Source organism: Sorex araneus, chromosome 2 (assembly GCF_027595985.1).
Source record: "Sorex araneus isolate mSorAra2 chromosome 2, mSorAra2.pri, whole genome shotgun sequence".
Taxonomy (NCBI): Eukaryota; Metazoa; Chordata; class Mammalia; order Eulipotyphla; family Soricidae; genus Sorex; species Sorex araneus.
Genome location: NC_073303.1, coordinates 231,916,762 through 231,936,520, shown reverse-complemented (window position 1 = coordinate 231,936,520; position 19,759 = coordinate 231,916,762). Strand labels below are relative to the sequence as shown.

The 19,759-nt window shown below is 63.4% G+C and overlaps 4 protein-coding genes across 11 annotated transcripts in view; 1 reads left to right on the top strand and 3 right to left on the bottom strand.

Moving 5' to 3' along the window:
- The first annotated feature begins 675 nt into the window (after positions 1–675).
- Positions 676–6,044, top strand: NR2F6 (nuclear receptor subfamily 2 group F member 6). Its single transcript, XM_004616664.2, has 4 exons — positions 676–1,493; positions 3,714–3,808; positions 4,491–5,048; positions 5,446–6,044. Exons 1-4 carry the CDS (start codon positions 1,210–1,212, stop codon positions 5,718–5,720), a joined length of 1,212 nt encoding a protein of 403 aa, XP_004616721.1. The 5' UTR covers positions 676–1,209; the 3' UTR covers positions 5,721–6,044.
- An 872-nt stretch (positions 6,045–6,916) lies between these two features.
- Positions 6,917–9,502, bottom strand: OCEL1 (occludin/ELL domain containing 1). Its single transcript, XM_004616872.2, has 7 exons — positions 9,491–9,502; positions 8,714–8,848; positions 8,303–8,464; positions 8,025–8,209; positions 7,652–7,817; positions 7,482–7,535; positions 6,917–7,345 (listed from the first exon to the last, which is right to left on the bottom strand). The coding sequence occupies exons 1-7, from the start codon at positions 9,500–9,502 to the stop codon at positions 7,223–7,225; spliced, it is 837 nt and encodes a 278-aa protein (XP_004616929.2). The 3' UTR covers positions 6,917–7,222.
- Positions 9,503–11,085: 1,583 nt separating this feature from the next.
- On the bottom strand, positions 11,086–13,391 carry USE1 (unconventional SNARE in the ER 1). The gene is made up of 8 exons (XM_004616873.2): positions 13,210–13,391; positions 12,941–12,990; positions 12,774–12,852; positions 12,515–12,667; positions 12,108–12,120; positions 11,809–11,836; positions 11,505–11,679; positions 11,086–11,288 (listed from the first exon to the last, which is right to left on the bottom strand). The coding sequence occupies exons 1-8, from the start codon at positions 13,348–13,350 to the stop codon at positions 11,106–11,108; spliced, it is 822 nt and encodes a 273-aa protein (XP_004616930.2). The 5' UTR covers positions 13,351–13,391; the 3' UTR covers positions 11,086–11,105.
- Positions 13,392–14,583: 1,192 nt separating this feature from the next.
- Positions 14,584–19,759, bottom strand: part of MYO9B (myosin IXB) — a 28,286-nt gene continuing 23,110 nt past the window's right edge. For 5 of the 8 annotated variants that reach the window (XM_055126429.1, XM_055126434.1, XM_055126432.1 and 2 more), the window contains 14 exons: positions 19,534–19,632; positions 19,241–19,414; positions 19,122–19,163; positions 18,907–19,018; positions 18,548–18,621; positions 18,250–18,442; positions 18,012–18,140; positions 17,823–17,928; positions 17,614–17,745; positions 17,019–17,142; positions 16,383–16,430; positions 16,011–16,163; positions 15,664–15,790; positions 14,584–15,576 (listed from right to left, as the gene is read on the bottom strand). In XM_055126429.1, coding sequence (XP_054982404.1) covers positions 15,164–15,576; positions 15,664–15,790; positions 16,011–16,163; positions 16,383–16,430; positions 17,019–17,142; positions 17,614–17,745; positions 17,823–17,928; positions 18,012–18,140; positions 18,250–18,442; positions 18,548–18,621; positions 18,907–19,018; positions 19,122–19,163; positions 19,241–19,414; positions 19,534–19,632 — 1,926 coding nt within the window. In that variant the 3' untranslated portion in view covers positions 14,584–15,163. The remainder of the gene's footprint in view (positions 15,577–15,663; positions 15,791–16,010; positions 16,164–16,382; positions 16,431–17,018; positions 17,143–17,613; positions 17,746–17,822; positions 17,929–18,011; positions 18,141–18,249; positions 18,443–18,547; positions 18,622–18,906; positions 19,019–19,121; positions 19,164–19,240; positions 19,415–19,533; positions 19,633–19,759) is intronic. The other 3 variants (XM_055126431.1, XM_055126436.1, XM_055126433.1) reach the window with 3 other exon arrangements.

Genomic DNA, 19,759 nt, shown 5'->3' with positions numbered 1-19,759 from the left:
TAGAAGACGACGCGCCCCGCGCGGCCCGAGCGCGGAGCCGGCCCCGGGGGAGCGTGCGTGCGTGTGTGCGTGCGTGTGCGCGCACGCGCGAGGGAGTGTGCGGATGGCGCAGAGGCGTGCCCCCGGTGCCCGGACCCCCAGCACCGCCACGGCCGAGAATGCGGGGCTGGGGGTCCCCTGGCGGCGGCGCGTGCGCGCGGCCGGGCGCCCGGGGAACGGCGGTAGCCAGCTGTGGGCCGCGCTGGCGAGGGCCCGGGACGGCGCGCGGCGGCCGGGCAGGGGTTAAGGCTGCGACGGGGCGCGGGCGGCCGGCGGGGAGGAGGCGCGGGCGGGGGCGGGCCCGGCCAGGGCCCCGCGCTCCGCCCCCGTCCCCCCGCCGGCCGGGGCGCCGGGCGCCGCGCGCGGCCACCCATGCCCTTATAAGGGCGGCCGTCGCCCGGGCAACCAGCGCCCGCCCCCAGCCCGCGGCGCGCGCCCCTGCCCCCGCGCCCGCCCCGCGCCCGCCCCACCGATGGGACGTTGTGTGTCAAACCGGCCGCAGCGCGAGGCCGGCGCGCGGGGTCGTCGGCAGGGAGAGCGCGGCGCGGGCCCAGGCGCAGGCCCAGGTCGGGCGGGCGCGGCCGCGGCGGCTGGAGCGCGGCGGCCGGCGGTGCGGCAGGCGCCGAGCGGCCGGCGGGGGCGCGGCGAGTGCCGGGGGGCGCGGCGCGGAGCCCCGGCGCGCGCCCGCCGCCCCTCCCCCCGCCGCGGGCGACCGCACAACTTGCGGCCAAACTTTCCCCCCGGCCTGCGGCGCACGCATGGCGGCCCGCTAAGTTGGCCGCAGCGCCGGGCCGAGCGGCGGCCAGGCCGGAGGCCGCCTCCCCGCGCAGCCTGGGCCGGGCCATGGCCCGCGCGCTCCCGCCGCGGCCCCGGGGCGCCGGGCCGCGAGTCCCCCGCGCCCCCGGCCCCCGCCTCTAGCGCGCCCCCTCGGGCCCGGCCCCGGCCCCGCGCACGCGTGGGAAAGTTGGCCTGGAACCGGCCCGACCAGTTCCGCCCGGGCGCGCTTACCGGCCTCAGGAAGTTGCTGCAAAACTTTTCTCGGCGGGGGGTGCAGCCGGTGCCCCCCGCGCCCCGGGGCCGGATGCGCGCCGCCTAGGGTGCCCCGGGCGCACAGGGGTGCCCGGCGGGAGGCGCGCGGACAGGGCGCCCCGGCCCCGCTGCCCGGGGGCTATGGCCATGGTGACCGGTGGCTGGGGCGGCCCGGGCGGCGGCGGGGACACAAACGGCGTGGACAAGGCGGGCGGCTACCCGCGCGCGGCCGAGGACGACTCGGCCTCCCCCTCGGGCGCCGCCAGCGACGCGGAGCCCGGCGACGAGGAGCGCCCGGGGCTGCAGGTGGACTGCGTGGTGTGCGGGGACAAGTCGAGCGGGAAGCATTACGGCGTGTTCACCTGCGAGGGCTGCAAGAGCTTCTTCAAGCGGAGCATCCGCCGCAACCTCACCTACACCTGCCGGTGAGCCCGCCGCCCCCGGCCCGGCCTGGCCTCTGGTTTGCGCGGTCACCTTGGGCCAGGCGCTGACCTTTCCGGGCCTGCACAGCCCCTCGGAGCCAGGGGCTCGGCCCCCCTCCCCACGGCTTCCCGGAGCCCGGGTATACAGTTGGCGCCGCAGCTGTGCACGCCCCCCCCCATCAGGTGGTCCTCAGTAGCTTCCGCCTCGGTGGGTGGCTCCTCCCTCCCGAGGGCGCCCTGATAGGTGGGAGCGCTGTCAGGGCTCGGACCTTGGGGACCCTTCCCTGGGCCATCCCTATCTTGAGGATCTGGCATGAGGGGCCCCCAGCGGGAATCGAACGTGAAACTTGGAGCCGGCAGCTGGCCGCGGCCAGGCCATTGTCTGAGGCCGCGCGCGGATCGATATGGCGCGCCCTTGGGGTCAAATATCACTTCCAAAGTCGCTCTGGCCACCCAAGGCGGAGGCGGGAGCCCGGCTGCCCTAGCTGGTGCGGGGTGGGGGCCGCTGGGCCTGGGGGCGCAGGGACGCTGCTCTGAGTCCCCCTTCCCCGCCCCCTCCGGCCAGGGGTCCCACAGACCCGCAGCCGCATTAGGCCAGGCTGTTGCTTGGGTCCTGCAGCCCCTGGCAGGAAGGGTTCAGAGGGAGGCTCTGGGGAACTGCCTGACCTGGGGGCTGTGGCTTCCCACTGCAGGGTGGGCACCACCATCAGTGGCTCTGGGGGGCCGTTGCCCAGCCCAAACCCTGTTCTCTCACTGGTGAGTTGTCATGCTGCCGGCAAACCCGACTTTGTATGTGCTGCGCCCCCCAACCCCCTGGTGGTGAGCCAAGCCCCAGAGACCCTCAGCCGCTGTGCCGGGTTCCTCCCCACACAGGCATACAGGAGAAGGCAGCCAGGAGCCCCCCCCAACCCTAGGACCCTGGGTCCCTGGGAAGGAGTTTGGCCCCGGCTCTGGGGTCGGTGGGGGGGCCTCTTAACTGGGCCACCAGACTTTGGCCTCATTTCTGCTGTGGCTGGCGGCCCGGTCAGGGTGGGGGTCTGGGGGGGGCTGCGTTGGTAGGGAACAGAGGGTCACTCCACTGTGTAGGTCCTTCTTGGACTCTCAGCTGCACCCAGCCATCTGCTGGGGGGACCTCGGTAACCCCAGTTCCAGCCTGCGTAGCCTGAGTCCGAGGAAGGGATGATTGGCATCTGGGAGCCAGACCCTCAGGACAGTGGAGTGAGGGAAGGGCACCCTAAGGGGTGGGACCTGGGGGCCGCAGTGTGAGGTGCGGGGGTGGGCAGCCTGGCCGTCTGCTGCGACCTGGCCTTTTCCACCCCGCTGCCCAGGTCCCTCCCACTGCCCAGCCGAGCTGCCCCCTTTGTTCTGGTTCTGCCTGAGCTCCCTTGGCGGCTGCTCCAGGGGCCTCCTCCTGGGACCGAGTGACCCCCAGCGACCCTGTGAGCAGGAGGACACAGCTCTGACACATGCTGGGTGGGGGTATGGCCCAGCAGGGTTGGGTCGGGACTCGGGGATTGAACTTGGGGACTCACTTGTGTGGCCATCGCTCCCTGGCCCTAATGTGGAATCTGGACATCACTGACCATTTGCTGTGCTGGTTGTGGGGGTGGGGAGTGTCTGGGCAGGGCAGGAGTGAGCAGGTGCTGGTCGGAGGGTGGGGCCACACCGGTCCCCAGGGAGGCTCAGACTGTTTGACTGAGGCAGCTTCATTTATTCATTCATTCTTGGTGGGGGTGCTGGGAGTGGTGTGAGGTCTCAGGGTCACAGAAGGTGGGCACGGGCACCCCTGGCCCCAAACCCTCCTTCCACCCACAGAGCTCTGCTTTGTTAGCCCTGGGGACAAGACCCCACTCAGCTCCTGGCCTAACCACTGGACTGTTGTGTCTCCATTGGAGGTGCTGGGGTCGCTCTCAGCGCTCCCTGGTGCAGAGCATGTGCTCCATGCCCTGGTGTTACCTCCTGGTTCCCAGGACTGCCAGGCCTGCCCCTGGCATCTTTTCAGCTTTGGCCACCCTGACAGCCATTGCCTCCCCCTGCCCAGCTCCTGCTCATCCTTCAGAACCCCATCCAGCGTGCCCTTGCTGCTGTACTGTTCCTGCTCATGCCCTGCAGGCTGGGCTGGGCCCCTGTAGGCCCCCAATGGTAGGGAGGCCCTGCCAGCTTCCAAGGATGCCTCAGACTGGGGCTCCATGGAAGGACATGGGGGACCTCCTGTGCCCACAGGTCCAACCGTGACTGCCAGATTGACCAGCACCACCGGAATCAGTGCCAGTTCTGCCGGCTCAAGAAGTGCTTCCGGGTGGGCATGAGGAAGGAGGGTGAGTGGAACACGGGCAGGGACTGGGCACCCTGGCCCTCACCCTGCCGTCTGGACTGACCACCCGCTCCTGCAGCTGCCACCTGCTGTTTGCCCAGGGCAGGCCTCTCCTCACTGAGGCAAAGGGCAGCTTCCCAGTGCCTGACCAGCCTCTCCCCTGGCCCAGACGTCCTCCTGGGGCCCAGCTCTGTGATCCTGAGCCTGCTACTGCGACTTTCCCACCCCACCCGACCCGGCCTTTGACCCCGGGGCCTGCTGTTCCTCTCCATGGCCTCCTCCCCCCACCTTCCAGAGGAACTGACCACACCTCCTCAGGGAAGCCCTCCTTTTGGCTCCTTGGCTCCGGTATTCCTGCTTCCTGGCTCCTCCCCACTCAGCCTGGGGGCTCAGAGGACTGTGGCTTTTGTCAGACTTTGGCCGGGTGGGAGTAGGGGGTGTGTGTGCACGGTGTGTCTCTCCAACCCTCCCTTTCCTGCCCCCAGTTCCTTAAAACTTACTGGTCAGCTTCTGCCACTCGCCTGGGCACAGGCCGGTCATCCCCCGTTTGTACATCAGTTTTCCTGCCCCCACCCCCTGACGGTGGCGCAGGGGACCCAGGGGAGGACCGGCGGTGGGGTGGGCGCGGGAGGGCGTGAGCGGCCACCCGTTGACAGCGTTCCCGTTTCTTCTTCCTCCCCTCGCAGCCGTGCAGCGTGGCCGCATCCCGCACTCTCTGCCGGGGGCCGGGGCGGCGCCGGCGGGCAGCCCCCCGGGCTCGGCGCTGGCGGCGGCGGGCGGGGACCTGTTCCCCGGCCAGCCGGTGTCGGAGCTGATCGCGCAGCTGCTGCGCGCCGAGCCCTACCCCGCGGCGGCCGGGCGCTTCGGCGCGGGCGGCGGCGCGGGCGCCGTGCTGGGCATCGACAACGTGTGCGAGCTAGCGGCGCGGCTGCTCTTCAGCACGGTGGAGTGGGCGCGCCACGCGCCCTTCTTCCCTGAGCTGCCCGTGGCCGACCAGGTGGCGCTGCTGCGCCTCAGCTGGAGCGAGCTGTTCGTGCTGAACGCGGCGCAGGCCGCGCTGCCCCTGCACACGGCCCCGCTGCTGGCCGCCGCCGGTCTGCACGCCTCGCCCATGGCCGCCGAGCGCGCCGTGGCCTTCATGGACCAGGTGCGCGCCTTCCAGGAGCAGGTGGACAAGCTGGGCCGCCTGCAGGTGGATTCGGCTGAGTATGGCTGCCTCAAGGCCATCGCGCTCTTCACCCCTGGTGAGTAGGGTGGGGGACCCCGGCCCTTGCATGCCCACTTCCTGACCCTCGTTTCCCCGCAGCCCTGACCCCGGGGATCCCCAGCACCCCTACGCTCGGAACCCCCAGTTCAGTCCGCGTCTCCATGGAGCGTTTAGCAGGGGCGCCCAGGTGGATGAGAATGGGGTTGGGGGCGGGATCCTGCAGGCGCGGGCGGCCGGGGGCGGGGCCTGGCCGTCCCGCCCACCTCTTTGTAATACAGGGCAGGGCCCAGTGCTGCCCACTTTGCCTTGACCTACATCTCCCCGCTCCAGATCCCGCTAGTTGTCCCGGGGCGCGGGGATGCCCGAGTGCTAGCCCTGGGCCCCGCCTCCGCTGAGCGCCCCATGTCCTTTGCCGCACCCCCCACCCCCCGCAGACGCCTGCGGCCTCTCGGACCCTGCACACGTGGAGAGCCTGCAGGAGAAGGCGCAGGTGGCGCTTACTGAGTACGTGCGCGCCCAGTACCCCGGGCAGCCGCAACGCTTCGGCCGCCTGCTGCTGCGGCTGCCTGCCCTACGCGCTGTGCCCGCCTCGCTCATCTCGCAGCTGTTCTTCATGCGCCTGGTGGGCAAGACGCCCATCGAGACGCTGATCCGGGACATGCTGCTGTCCGGCAGCACCTTCAGCTGGCCCTACGGCTCTGGCCAGTGACCTCACGCCTGTGGCAGCCCTGAGGCTCCCCGCCCCGCAGACTCCTGTTTAAAGACTGTGACGTGTTTGTCTTTTCTGTTTTTTTTTTCAATGATCATGAAACCAAAAAGAGACTGATTTTCCACGCTCCCCCGCGCCCTCCCCAGAGGCCCGGTGGTGTTGCGGGGACCAGGAACTGGAAGCAGGCCAGTCCCGGCCACCACTGCCCCTCAATGCCCTACCCCGCTGGTGGGGACACTCCCGGCCTGGGCTCCCTGGACAGTATCCATAAGGAACACTACACGCTGAGAGAATCAAGGCCAATAATAAAAGACATTTCTGATCCGCGCGGGCTCCCTGCTGTCTGATGGGAAGCACAGGCCTCCTGACCTGTCCACATCCAGCCCATCTGGCAGTTCCTCACACCTAACACCACAGCAAGGCTTCGCTCAGACCTAATCATGTGTCCAGGCTACAGCATCCCCAGGAGAAATATCTGGGATTGGTTTCTTTTTTTTTTTTTTGCTGGGGGGTGGGAACACCTGGTGATGCTTGGGGATAACTCTTGGCTCTGCACTCAGGACTCATGGTACTCGAGGGACCCTATGGGGTGCCGGGATTGAACCTAGTCTGGCCACGTGTAAGGCAAAGCCCCTACCCGCCGGCCTAGCTCTGGCCCATGGGGTGGGTCCCTTACAGACCCTACTGCCTGTTTCCTCGGCCACAGATTGGCTGCGGGGTCAGGGTGCAGATGGCTCGGATCTTCCCAACAACACATCTGCTGGAATCAGGCACTGGGGGGATAAGCGCCACGCAAAGCTGAGTAGTCCAACGAAGATGGAAGGAGCCCCAGTGCCTTTGAAATGTACGGGTCAAGCTGCTTGAAATGGGTACATCCATGCCACAAGCCCCAGATTCCCCCCGGGAGGCTGAGGCATGGGGGTTGGTACTGATGGCCAGCAGGAGGCAATTTGGGAAGCCACTGGCTGTGCTGTGGGGTAGAGAAGCACCTTTTATCTGGGGTATCAGCACCTCTCACAGGTTTCCAGGCTGAGTTCACCCCTTTGGGGTCAGATGCACGCGCAGACTCTGCGCACCTCCAGAGAACACCTGGTGGCCACCGAGCAAGTTGAGCAACAGGATCAGACCCCTGAGGCTCTGGGCAGAGGCCAGAGCCTGGAGGTCCCAAGTCCCTCTCAGAAATCTCAGTTTACCCCTGGGAAATGGGAGAACAGTTTATTGTATTGACAGCTTGAGGAGTGTGAAGTGCCTGTACACAGCAGCATTTAATACATATTAGTTCCACTGACTGTGGCAGTGATCCGAGAGATGGTGGCTGAGACCTGGGTCCGCCAGGGTATCGGGCAAAGAGGGGCCTGGAGTTCCTGGAAGACTTTCTGGAGGAGGGGTTCTGGGGTTCAAAGGCCTTTGTAAGCAACTAGCTGCCCCAAGTGGAGAGTTGGGGGTTGGGAGAGGCAAGGGCAGCCACACCCCTTTCTAGACCCCACTTGGTCTTTGGATGCTCAGAAGTACACGGAGCCCTCACTATCTTCTTGCTCGTCAAACTTCCGGATCTGCATCTTCAGATGCCTCAGTTTCCCCTTCAGGTAGTGGCAGCGTGTCTGCTTGTCCAGGAATCTGGGGTCCTGGGTGGGCAAGAGCCCAGGGAGGGGGGTTGCTGTGGCAGCTCTCTCCTGTCTGAGCCTCAGTTTTCTTTCCTAGAAACTGGGGTCATGTGGCCAGGCTGCAGGGCCAGCAGGCTGGGGTGCTCCTCACACTTACCTTCTGCTTCTTCTCAAATTCCCTCCAGAGGTGAGCAGTGACCTGTGCCTCCTTCTGCAGGGCGGGAGGGAAGAGCTCAGACCGGTCCCCCGAGGCCCTGCAGCGCACCCTGCTGGTAGGAACTGGGTGAAGCAGGTGCCCAGTTCACCCAGGAGGCCTCTGCTACTGACCTGGCTCTGGGGCGGGGGCAGTGAGCTCAGCAGGGCCTTCAGCTGCTGCAGCTTTGCCTGGGCTTGATCCACGTTCTGCTGAAGCTTTAAGAGCTCCGGGTACTGGTCCTGGAAGACGGCAGCATATTGGCTCCGCGTCCTGGCATTGCTCACGGGGGGATATTTCCTGTAGAGTTTGGGGCATGGAATAGACTTTCTTTTGCCTCAATCCCTTCAATTTGCTTCTCTTTGCTCCAGCTGGTCTGGCTGCCTACAGGCTGGTTTTGTCTGGTGAGCTCATGTGCAGCTACTGTGGCCCCAAGCTTGGTGCCCCTTCCCTGCATCCCCTGTTCAGAGGCCTCCAGAATCTCACGGGGGCTGAGGGGACACTCACAGCTCATAGTCGGGCACTGGGTGGCGTTTCAGCAGAGGTTTCTCTGGGGCTCGGCCAGGGGGCCTCGTGGCGTTCCGGGGGACCCTGGAGGGCAGCTCATCCTCAAATACAATCTTCTTGGGCCTGATCTTGCAGGCTGTGGGTTGAGGCTGGCACAACGGGCGGCGGGCGCTGGTTTCCGTCCGCTGCAGAAGCCACGGGGATCACGGAGCAGGGGTTACCGCGGGAGTAGGCAAGCGGGGCGCCCTCAATCCTGCAGTGCAGACTCCTGGACTCACCGGGGGCCCGGGGTCAAGCGGGCGGCTGTGCGGGTGGCCCCGAGGGCTGCGGATGTGGGGCCGCTCCCGGGGAGACATGGGCCCCGGGCGGCCCCAGGCCGGCGGGCGCGGGGCGCGGGGCGCGGTAGGGCCCGCGCGCGGCGGGAGCGGACGGCGGGCGGCCTGCGGACACGGGAGATAGAGGACGAGCCTGCGGCGCTGGGCGGGCTCCGCGCACGGACGCTCGCGATTGGGCCGCGGCGCCAACCAGGAAGGGCTCTATGCAAATATAGGTGACGTAACGCGCCCTGCGATTTCCCCCCCGCCCCCCCCGCTTCTCTTCCTCGCCACGGTGCGAGTGTGTAGTCTACGACACCGTCCCTGGCACCACCCGGACCTCGGCCTGGGCTGCGGGCCGCATCGACGGCTCACCTGTCCCAGCGTCCTGGGCTCCGAGCCTGGGACGCTCTCAGAGAGGCGCCTGGGCCAGTGCCGTAACTGCAGACCGGACCCTTCTGGCCTCTCGCTCCTCAGGGCCAGGGCGGAGCCTCGAGGTGCGGGCCTGGCCTAGGGGGCGTGGCCCGATTACGGAGGGGCGGAGTTAACAGAGGCGGGGCCTGGTGAGTGCCGGAGGGGCAGGGCCTGGTGGAGGCCGCTGATGCCCCAGGCGACTCCAAACCTTGTAAGAGCAGGATGGGGGGCTGGAGTGATAGCACAGCGGGTAGGGCGTTTTCCTTGTACCCGGCTGACCCGGGTTCAATTCCCAGCATCCCATATGGTCTCCTGAGCACCGCCAGGGATAATTCCTGAGTGCAGAGCCAGGAGTAACCCCTGTGCAGAACCAAAAAAAGAAAACAAACAAAAAAGAGCAGGATGGAATCCGACTTCTTTTGTATACCAATGAGTCACTCTGACTCTTAGTTTATTTTTAAGAAAACTCGGGGACTCAGGGGAAACTTTTACTCCTTTATTTACTCAGAAATTGCATCTTTCTGCTTTGTTTTCTGGCCGTATCTTGCAGTGCTCTTGAACTGTGCGATATGGTGGGATGAACCCGCACGCCTCCTGCGTGCAAGATCTGCACTGTCATGCGTACTCCAACCCTGTGGATGCACTCTCGGACCTCATAGCAGATGCATCTTTTTGGAGGTAGGACATGCTGTGCTGGAGACTGAGTCTGGATTGACTGCTGCAAGGCACGGGCCTTACTCCGAGGACCATCTCTCCCGCCCCAGCAATTGTAGTTTAAAGTACTGCTTTAAGTAACCAACGGAAAATGTAAATGAAATAGAAAAATATAAAAGTTACAAAAACTTGGGGCTGGAGCAATAGCACAGCGGGTAGGGCGCTTGCCTTGCACGCGGCCGACCCAGGCTGACCCAGGCTGACCCAGGTTCGAATCCCAGCATCCCATATGGTCCCCTGAGCACCGCCAGGGGTAATTCCTGAGTGTAGAACCAGGAGTAACCCCTGTGCATTGCTGGGTGTGACCCAAAAAGCAAAAAAAAAAAAAAAGTTACAAAAACTTAAGGAAACCAAAAATCGCTTCATTATGGAGTTCAGTGACCCCCCTCCCCATGCCCCAATAAAACTCAAACCAAAGGGCAAGAATTTGCATGTGCTGTGCCACGGATGGACCTCACACATGTCCCGGGCCAGAAAAGTCATACAGGACCCTTCAGCAGCCTGCAGACTGGGCCAGCTCAGTGGCTGGAAGGTGGTTGCCCAGCACTCAGCCCCCTGCCTTTAGTGGCTGGATGTTTCAGCCAAGATGGGGACAGGTTTTCCCAAATGCTGCCAATGTCATTCAACAACTGTGCCAGGAACACTTTCAGTTTAAAGTTCGAGGGCTGGAGCAATATTGATGAACGGGTAGGCCTGCATGCCTTGCATGCAGCCGACCTGGGTTCGATCCCTAGCACCTCATAGGATCCCCTGAATCCTCTAAGAGTGATTCCTGAGTCAGGAGTCAGGTTGAACATCTCAGCATGTGACCCCAAAATAAAAAAAACAAATCAATATATAAACTCCGGGTCACGTGACAGCTCAGAGACGTGAGCATAGTTTCTGCATGAAGGGAGCTCGACAACTCTCCACCCCCCACTTGAACAAAAACCCAACACAAAGTAAATTTTTAAAGGCACTGCTGCCACTAGAGGGCAGCAGAAGTAGGCAGACGGAGAATGCCCACCCCGGTGTGTAGGTCCCTCGGGCCTTCACTGCTGGGGCTACTTGGTCTCTCTGAGCTGGGCGAGCCCCAAAGCACTGCTCCAGGCGCCAATCCCCCCAAAAGAAGTGCAGCCACTAGAACACTAACCAAGCTGTACCTGGTGGTTCCATGCAGAGACCCTGGGGTATGTCCCTGCAGGCCTCAAGGATGGTCACTGTACACCCTCATCTCCCTCTTTGTTCCTCAGTCCTCAGCCTGGAGCGGCGGACAGCAGGGGGCCAGAACTCGCTGCCCGGGTATCCCTAGCTCATGGCCATTCAGGGTCCAGCTCAATTCTCTGATATGCTGGGGTGAGCTGTGGGTGGGCCCCCAGGCTCATGTGTTGTGTGTGGAGTGGAATGACTGGGTAACACTGTCTCAGTGGCAGCTGGGGGAGGAGGGTTGCTCCCCGAACAACCTATTTCAATCCAGACACTCCTCTCCCCCACTGCCCCTCCTCCAGGCTGGTCTCCCGGCTTCACCCTAGAAGTGTGTCCAGCTGACTCATCCCAAGGGGATTCCTGGGTGGGGGTGGCTGCTGACCTGTGGCCCCTTTGCTCAGACACCCCCAGGGACAGGGAGAATGGACACAGGCTGGAGGTGGTGGGTGAGCCTTTATTTGAGCTTGGGCACAATGCGGATGAAGAGTATCATGCTGATGAAGATGAAGCAGACGATGACGAGCATGGCCCAGAGCAGCCAGTTGACCGACTTCTGCGCGTGCTGCTCCAGCCGCTCGGACTCCGTCTTCAGCTTCTCCAGGTTCTGATCAGCCATCTTCAGTGAGTGCGACAGGGTCTGGGGGCGCGGAGGCACAAGGATGTCCACAGCCAGGCTGCCTGGGGCCTCCCCTCAGGCCCACTGGCCTGTTGGCACCAGCAGCACCTCCGCCGTGGAGAATGGTGCCTGAGGCCTTGTCCCGTACTCCTATCCATGCAGCTAAGCCACAGCCCCGGCACCCCTGTGCCAGTCGCTGCCTCAGGAACAGAGGGCACAGAACCCCGTGACCCTCACCTGGTTGTCCATCTTGATGACACTCTGGGCCGCTAGTGTGTTGGTCTTGAGGCTCCGTGCCAGGCCAAGCATCTCCTCTGCCAGCTTCTCTTGCAGCTGCTGCTGGCGCTGGAGAACCAGGTCAAGCTCGGCAGCTGACTGCTTCTCATCCCCTGGCCTGGGACCTGCCACGCCACTGAGCACACACGTGGATGTGGACATGGGGTGAGGAGAGAAGAGACTACCGTCCAGTCCCCCAGGTCCCGGGGGTGGGGCTCAGCATCCCGGGTTCCGCCCCCAGGAAGGTCCTGGGGCAGACACTCACCTCCTTTTCCTCACAGGAAGCTGGAGCTCTGCAGAGAAGGTCAGAGGAGGGTTGGGGAGGGATCCAGTCTTGGGGTGCTGCAGTCCCCAGCCAATGCCTGTCTCACCCCCACCAGCTGCAGGGTCAGGAAGCTTCCCTCGCCTCCACAGGGTTCCCTGCAAACTCCCCCCTAGAGCCCAGCTCTGAACACCGGGCCCTATTTCCTCTGGGGGCCGCTGTGACCCGGTGGTGTCCCCAGGACCCTCTTGTGGGTGGGTTCCGAGCAGCAGTCCTCTGGACACGTGGGGAGGAGGACTCACCTTCCGCAGAGTCCTGGGGGAAGAAGGAAATGATGTCATCCACCTGTCCTCCCTGAACTGTCTTTCCTGACCTCGGATCATCTTCCCCCTCAATCAGGGAAAGTACTGACACGTCTGGGCCTTTGGCCGTGCGAGGAACACAGCAGCTGCCTGTGGCAGGGCGAGAGTCAACCCTCACTCTGGGCAGAGCCAGGCAGGCGACAGGAGCTGCCACTTTCATTTGTGCCTTGCCCCAAACTCCTATCCATCTAGCAAAACCTCATGACAGTGCTCCTCTGTTGGGAAGGCCTGTCTGATGGCCCAGGGCTGAGACTCCTGGCTGCACCCTCCCCTGCCTTGTCCCTGCGCCTGACCATATCAGCTGTTCTGGCCACCAGCCCCGCCCCTGGGCCCAGGTGGGGTGCTACCGTTCCCAGCAGCTCGCTGCGCATCTCGCTGGTGTACCGCGCCTGGGATTGCAGATGCACTGTCTTGGTAGCTGGTACCCGCTCCCTGGCAGTGGTTGGCACACGCCCTGGGGCCAGGAACTGGTTGGCCAGGGCTTTCTCAGAGGAGGAGGTCTGCAGAGGACAAGTGACAGTGGCGGGGTGGGGCAATGCCAGGGACCTGGGTGGGAGTGTTGAGGTTGCTGTCAGGGGCACCTGGGTGGCGAGGCCACGTACTTACCAGTTTCTCTGCCTGCAGCATCCCCTTCAAAAAATCCACTTTACGGGAATATTCATTGAGCACCTCTGAGGCGGGTTTGCTGCAAGGAGAGCAGACGTCAGACCCTTCCAGGATCCTGGTTCTGGGGCAAGGGTCGGCCCTCCAGGCCTTTTGTGCCCTCCACTCACCTGACATGGGATTTCAGGGCCTGCAGCATGTCCTCCAGGGCCCCCACGTACTAGGAGGGAAAGTGAGGTGTCAGGGGACCCCTATCCAAGAGGTAAGTGGCGGAAAGAGGCTGTAGTCACGCGAGAAAATGGGCGGGACCACAAAGGGGCGTGGCTCCAGGTGGACGTGGCTGCACGACCGGAAGGGGCGTGGCTCAGCTGGCGATGAGGGAGCTGAATCGCAACCTTCCATGAATTGGGCCCTTCGAGGCAGCGCTGGCTCGTCTCACCTTTTCCAGACGCCATTCGTCTGGGTCCCGCTTCTCCGCTGCCATCGACTCGCAGCGGCAGAGCAGCCGCACCAGGTTCAGCTCCAGTCTGGACGCGGTCGTCACCGCTCGGCAGTAGCCCGCGCTTTCCGCCGGCGCCATCTTCGGAAAGGGCGGAAGTGCCCTCTGGGCGGATGAACTCCGCTAGTTCTCGCCGACTTGTTTTGGGCGGAAGTGCGCTTTGCCACCGCGTCCATCTTTACTCCGGGCGGAATCGCTCGTCTTTTAAAAATGAAATTTTTTTTTTTTTTTTTTGCTTTTTGGGTCACACCCGGCGATGCACAGGGGTTACTCCTGGTTCTACACCCAGGAATTACTCCTGGCGGTGCTCAGGGGACCATATGGGATGCTGGGATTCAAACCCGGGTCGGCCGCGTGCAAGGCAAACGCCCTACCCGCTGTGCTATCGCTCCAGCCCCTAAAAATGAATTTTTAGTGAAGCAAATAGTTTGAAAGAAATGTAGATGTGAGGCGGGCAGGAGAGAGGATGGGGAGGTAGGTGTTTAGAACACTGGCCTCTCCAGAGTGAAAAGTCATGCTTGCTATTTGCTTTATGACTGGACCTGGTCATTTAACTACCCGGACACGTTCCATTTGTCCTCATCTTTTGTTGTTTTTATTTTGGGGCCACACATGGGGGTGCTCAGGGGTTACTCCTGGCTTGCACTCAGGAATCACTTGAGGGACTATATAGGATGCCGGGAATTGAACCGAGTTGGCCTTGTGCAATGAAAGTACACTAGCTGCTGGACTATCTCTTTGGACATTGTGACCTTTTACTCCATCACCACCGCCCAGAATCCTCCCCTAAGCTCACTCCTGCATAGATTTTTCTGTCCAAGCACCCGAGTCAGAATAGTGCTTCCACTCTCTCCTGGCCCCAGGCTCCACAGCTGTTTCTGGGCTTGATGGGCAGCTATTTCTAGGGAGATGAGAGCTGGCTGTGCATTCTAAAGGTGCCCCTCATGCCCAGACTCCTTGCGAAGAGAAGCCCTAGGAAGCAGGCATGTCCTGCCAGCCCCTCACCCAGGCAAGTGAAGCTCCCTCACTTTCGGTGTGGGGGAGGGGCAAGTATAAGGACCCCTAGGGTAGGGGGGCCACACACCACCCAGACCCCTTCCCTCCCTGCAAACCACACTTCCCAGCAAGCCCCGCGTGTTTAAAAGGTGGGGGCCGTGTGAGAGGGCACTGCTCTCTTATGTTTCCACTGAGCAGGCTTCTTGCACTCCCCCCAACCCTTCAGTAACAGCTTGGGAGAGGCTGGTGGCACCGGCTCCTGCTCTGGCCTGAGACATATGGGGAATCCCAGACCCGAAGGTCAAGAATATGCAGGTATCACAGGCACTTTGTCTTTATTTTGCAGGGCTTGTGGGCCGCCCTTCACAGACCCAGCGCAGGGGTCCCCAGCTGGTGTGCTGACCCTTGGGACTCCTGTGCGGGTGGCTTCCCAGGTGTCCAGGGTGCATTCTGCTGCAGCCTCAGGGAGCACGGCCTGGCCCGGGAGTTCCGATGCTAAGCAGCACACCTTACCCAGGTGGCTGACTGTCCCTCTGTGTAAGCCCTCTGTGCAGGTCTGAGCCTCCCCAGCTGACCAGTGGCGGTGGTGGGGCTCTGAGGCCCCCAGGAAGATGCAGGAATGAATATCCCAGTTCGCAGGAGTATAAAAAAGATTTTGGTCTTCTGTTAAGGCTGTTACAGTTTCAAGTTATGTAAACCACTCAGGAAGCTACCTTAAAAACGTACAAAACAGGGAAGAAGGGCCACGCCCCCCCCCCCCCAGGACTGGCACTTTGGGTCAGCCCAGCTGTGGTCCAACCACACTCTCCTAGGTGCTGCCCTGGGAGTGCACATCCCCCAGAGCTCTGCATCCTGGTCTTTCCCCTCCAGAGCACCTTGGTAGGCTCAGGCTGGGCTCTCAGCCGTTGGCCTGTCCCGCGGCAGGAGGCAGACAGTAGGTGGGGGGGTCCGAGTACCTCCGCTGGGCCCCTGGCAGCTGCTCATCCGTGTCCAGCGGCTCATGGGGGCCCTGAGCGGGCAGGTGGGCGCCAGGTGCCACATAGACGGAGTGTACCTGGTCCGGGCGACGGGCAGGCGGCTCCCGGCGCCTCACTGGGGCAGCCTGCTGGGTGCCTTGCGCGAGACCAGCCAAGTGCAAGGCCAGGCCGGGCGGGAGCTTGATGTTGGCCGTGGGCATGACGGGGGTCCGCCGGGGCGTCTTCACTCTGACCGTCAAGGAACACGATGGCCTTCGTCGCGGAGGGGCGCCCGCGGCGGGGAAGGGATTCGGGGCGGGCGTGCTGGGGCAGGGGGTACCCGGTGCGGGGGACCCTTTTGAAAGAGATGGTAGGGTTACTGCAGTGGGGGTGAGGCCCAGATGGTGGACATGGGGAAACGGCCGAGGCCGCAGGTACTGACCTTCGGCAGCACCGCTGCGCCCTGCGCGCTCCTCCAGCAGACTCTCTGTGCTGGCTGACGTCTCCGAGTCCACATTCTCCTCATCTGAGCCACGCGGGTCCAGCTCAGGCAGCCGGTAGGTGATGTCCTCCCTGGGGGGGAGAGACGTCCACTGAAGCAGCCCCCCAGCCCCGCAACGAGCCAGCACAGCGTCAGGGCCATCATGTCCCCTGGGTGCCCTGTGAAGGTGGGGATGGAGGGCCCTGGCCAAGACACCATGGACATGCCACCTAAGTCAGGAGCCACACAGAGCCACATCAGCCTCTGACCATCAGCTGAGCTCGGGGTGGGTGGGGGTGGGGGGACACTTGCTTCTCCTCCTTGATAGACTGAATCTGCTCGATGAGAATGTCCTTCTCCTGATCCTCGTCCCCAGCAGCCGCCTCCTCCTCCAGCAGCGTCCCCAGCTCCTCAGGGCTCCTGCTGCCACTGCCACCTGATTGGGCCTTGGGGCTCTTGCCCTGTGATGCAAAAAATGGTGTATGTTTGGGGGGTGCCTTGGGCCCCACAAGGGGTGGGTGGGCTCTCACCAGAGAGGTGGAGGGGGTCGTGTAACCAGCAGGTTAGTGAGGGTGGGGTCGGCAGGCCCCTCCAGAGGATTAGGGCATGCACACCTATTCTAAGTGGACCCCGCATGCACTGCAGTGGGAGGCATGCAGACCCGCCCAACACATACATACCAGGACCCCCTCATAGGGAGACGAGAACCCCAGTCTGAGAGGCCATGGCTGGGAGAAAGATGAACAGAGGTGACCACAGGGAAGAAGAGTACCCTGGCCCAAAGGACAACGACGGGTCCTCTGAGGAACCCCATCCCAGTCCACTTCTCCCAAGCACTGGTGGCTCCAGTCAGCTGGCACGGGGCTGGGAAGGGCCTGAGCCCGGACAGGTTACATTGCCCGGAGAGGTTGGTCAGCGATAATTCTGGCAGGTAGGAGGGACTCTGGCCCTCTTGGTGCTGCCACAAAGGTCTGGCCCAGATGCACTGCAATGTGGCCAAGAGCTGGGCATTGTGGAAAACAGAGGCCATCCCAGGTGGGCCCCGCCACAGACACGTTGGAGGGCCTATCCGTGATAGAGCAACTGGATAGGCCCTGCCCTCAGGCACGCCCCAGCTAGGGAGACCCCGCCCCCACGGAGGGAAAGAGTCCAGTAGCCCTACAGGTCCTGCCCCTTGTAAGTCCTAGTCCTATCAGAACTCTTTAGGCCCCGCCCCTGACTAAACCCGCCCCTTTTGAGTCCTAGCCCTATCAGACCTGTCCCTCTAGGCCCCGCCCCTGCTTTGCCCCTGCCCACAGCCCAGCGCTGGTGCTCACCGAGTTCTGGCGCAGGAAGGAGAGTCTGCGGAAAGCGATGCTCTCAGCAGCCTCCAGCTGGCTGATCTCTTCCATCTTTACCTTGTATTTCCTCATCTGCTCCTTGATCAGCATCTCCACGCACCTGCAGGGATGTCGCTCGCTCACCGCCCCGAAGGCTAGTCGGGTCCTCAAGACCTGATCCTCCAGACTAGATCCTCCTGGACGATAGACGCTGACCCCGGTCACCCTACAATGACCTGGCTAGGGGTGCTGGGCCCAGGTCCCTGGGGTTCCCACTGATGGGCCCATAGGACATCCACCTGTTCAGTTGTCTGGGTCAGTTATGGGGCCCTGGCCTGGAGCGAGCAGCAAGGAGCCCAGAGGCCGTGCTGACCTGCCAGCGTGTGGGCGGGAGGCGACCTTTGAGGTTCAACCTCAAATCACCCACATCCAAGGGGCTGATGGGACTTGCAGGCCTCTGGGATGTGAGGGGCACTGCCTATCTGGAGGGGTCAAATGGAAAACACAGGACCCGTGCTGCGTGTTGCACCCCCCAGCCCCTGGCTAGTTCCAGTGCCCCGCAGTCAGGCTGGATCCTGTGGGTATCACTCACGCGGTGACCTTAAGGACGTCCTTCATGCTGGTCAGCGGGTCTGAGTTGTCGGGGCAGCGCAGGAGGCAGGGCGCGAAGATGATGGCCAAGGCGCTGGGGGACATGCGGTTCACGTCTTCCAGCAGGGCAACCCTGCAGGGCGGTGTCACTTAGGAGGCGCCCAGAGGCCCCGGCCCACCCCCAAGGCCTGCCCCTCGGCGGACACTTGCTTGACCAGGTGGAAGACTAGACGCTCTAGGGACTTGTGGTTGGCCTCGGGCAGGTGCTCCAGAACAGCGTAGATGGCCGCCAGCTGCTCCTGCTTTTCAGGCAGCTCTGCGGGGGGCAGTGGGGTGTCAGCGCTGCCCAGGGCCCACCTCACCCTGGGGGTCAGGAACCCCACATGTGCGCCGGCTCACCCACTGCCCGGAGGAAGTCGCTGTACTGTGCGAAGGTCATGAGTGGCTCAGGCAGCTCCCGCAGCCACTGCTTCAGGACCCCGGTGATGGCGTGAATTGGGAAGTTCTCCAGTTGCACGGCCGTGGGGTCTGTGGGCAACAGCAGAGGCGCACTGCAGCCCCCTCCCCATGGTGTCCCTCTGTGCTCCCCACCCAGGGTCCACCTCTCTGCTGCATCCCCTCCCTGCAGTCCCCTCACCTGTCTGCAGAGCCTGCCGGAGCTCCCGCGTGCGGTTGGCAGCCCCGGACTTGCGATAGAGCCCTTCAGTGTACAGGCCATGCATCTCCACATGCTCCAGAAGCTTTTCCAACACGACAGGCACAGAGGACTTGTCACTGGTCAGGCTATCCACACACACCCCAAAGTGGCCTGGCTCGGCGCCTGGCTCCGCCTGCAAGGCACAGGGACAAGGGTTGTGTGAGTGGGTGGTGGCTGGCAGACCCCGCAGGCCCCTGCTAAGTTCTGGAAGCACCTGCAGGTCGCAGGGCGGCCTTACCTTGCTGCCCGAGGTGTAGGAGCAGTAGGTCTGGATCCTGGGCACGCACTTCTTGTGGCAGGTCATCTTACACACTAGGGCACGGGGGGTAGTGTCAGGGGGAGGCCTCTGACCTCAGAGGGATGCCGGTGGGCAGGAGGACTGCACCGTGTGGGGTGCGGGACACCCGCAGTCATGCCCACGGCGACAAAAGGACCTGGTCCTGTGGCAGCCCTCAGACTGTGGAGACAAGCAGTCTAGTCCAGCGGACAACCCGCCTGAGCTTCAGGGCATGCTCTGCAATGGGGGTGTGGCCAGGACTGGAGGGGCGGGGCACGGTTGGAGATGCGGGGCACCGTGGGGGAAGGGCTGGGACTCACCACTGCAGAGCAGGGCTTTGTCCATGAGCCAGATGAAGGAGAGGCACTGTTCGCACGACTGCGGGATGTTCACCTGGTAGCTGGCAAACACGTGTCCGTTGTGTTGCTGGACCTGCAGGGAGGACCGTGAGCTGGGCCACGATCCCCTCCCTGGCTCCCCACGCAGGCCTGTGGCCAGACCGACTCACGCCCGAAAGCTCAAAGGGGGCACTCACGGCACGTTCCTGCTTCCGTTTCTTCTTCTGGGCTTTGCTCTGCTGAGGAGAGAGTTGTGGTGAAGGTCCTGCAGGGCCCCCCGGGAACGTCCACACCTGCCCCCCTCCACCACGCCCACCTTGGGAGGCTCAAAATCACTCTTGGTGTGTCCCCTCGTGAATTCGTCCAGCAGTGACTGGAAGAGATTGAGGACCAGATTGGGGTCCTTCTCCCCGCGCTCGGCGGCCAGGCTGCTGACCACGATGTGGTAGTTCTCCATGAGGTCCTTGTAGCCCACGTGGATCTTCCCATTCTGGAGTGGAACGGAAAGCTACCATGTGGGAGAGTGGGGGTCGCAGGGGCAGAGCCCAGGGGAAGGAGCCAGGGGTGGGATGGCGGGAGGTGTGGGAGCACGACCGAGGGTGCACGCACAGGCACAGAGTACATGGTCTTCAGGTTGCTCCGGAACCTCTCGGTGGCCTCGATGAACAGGCTCTCGATGGGGGTTTTCTGGGAGCACAGGTCATTCACCTGCAGAAGTTCACCCAGGCATAACATCCCCGTGCCTGCGGGGATCGCCCTGCGCGTCCCGTGTCCAGGGAGCCTGCATCTTGGCTGCTGGCCACGGCCTGTGCAGGACCACGTCAGGCCCAGGGCT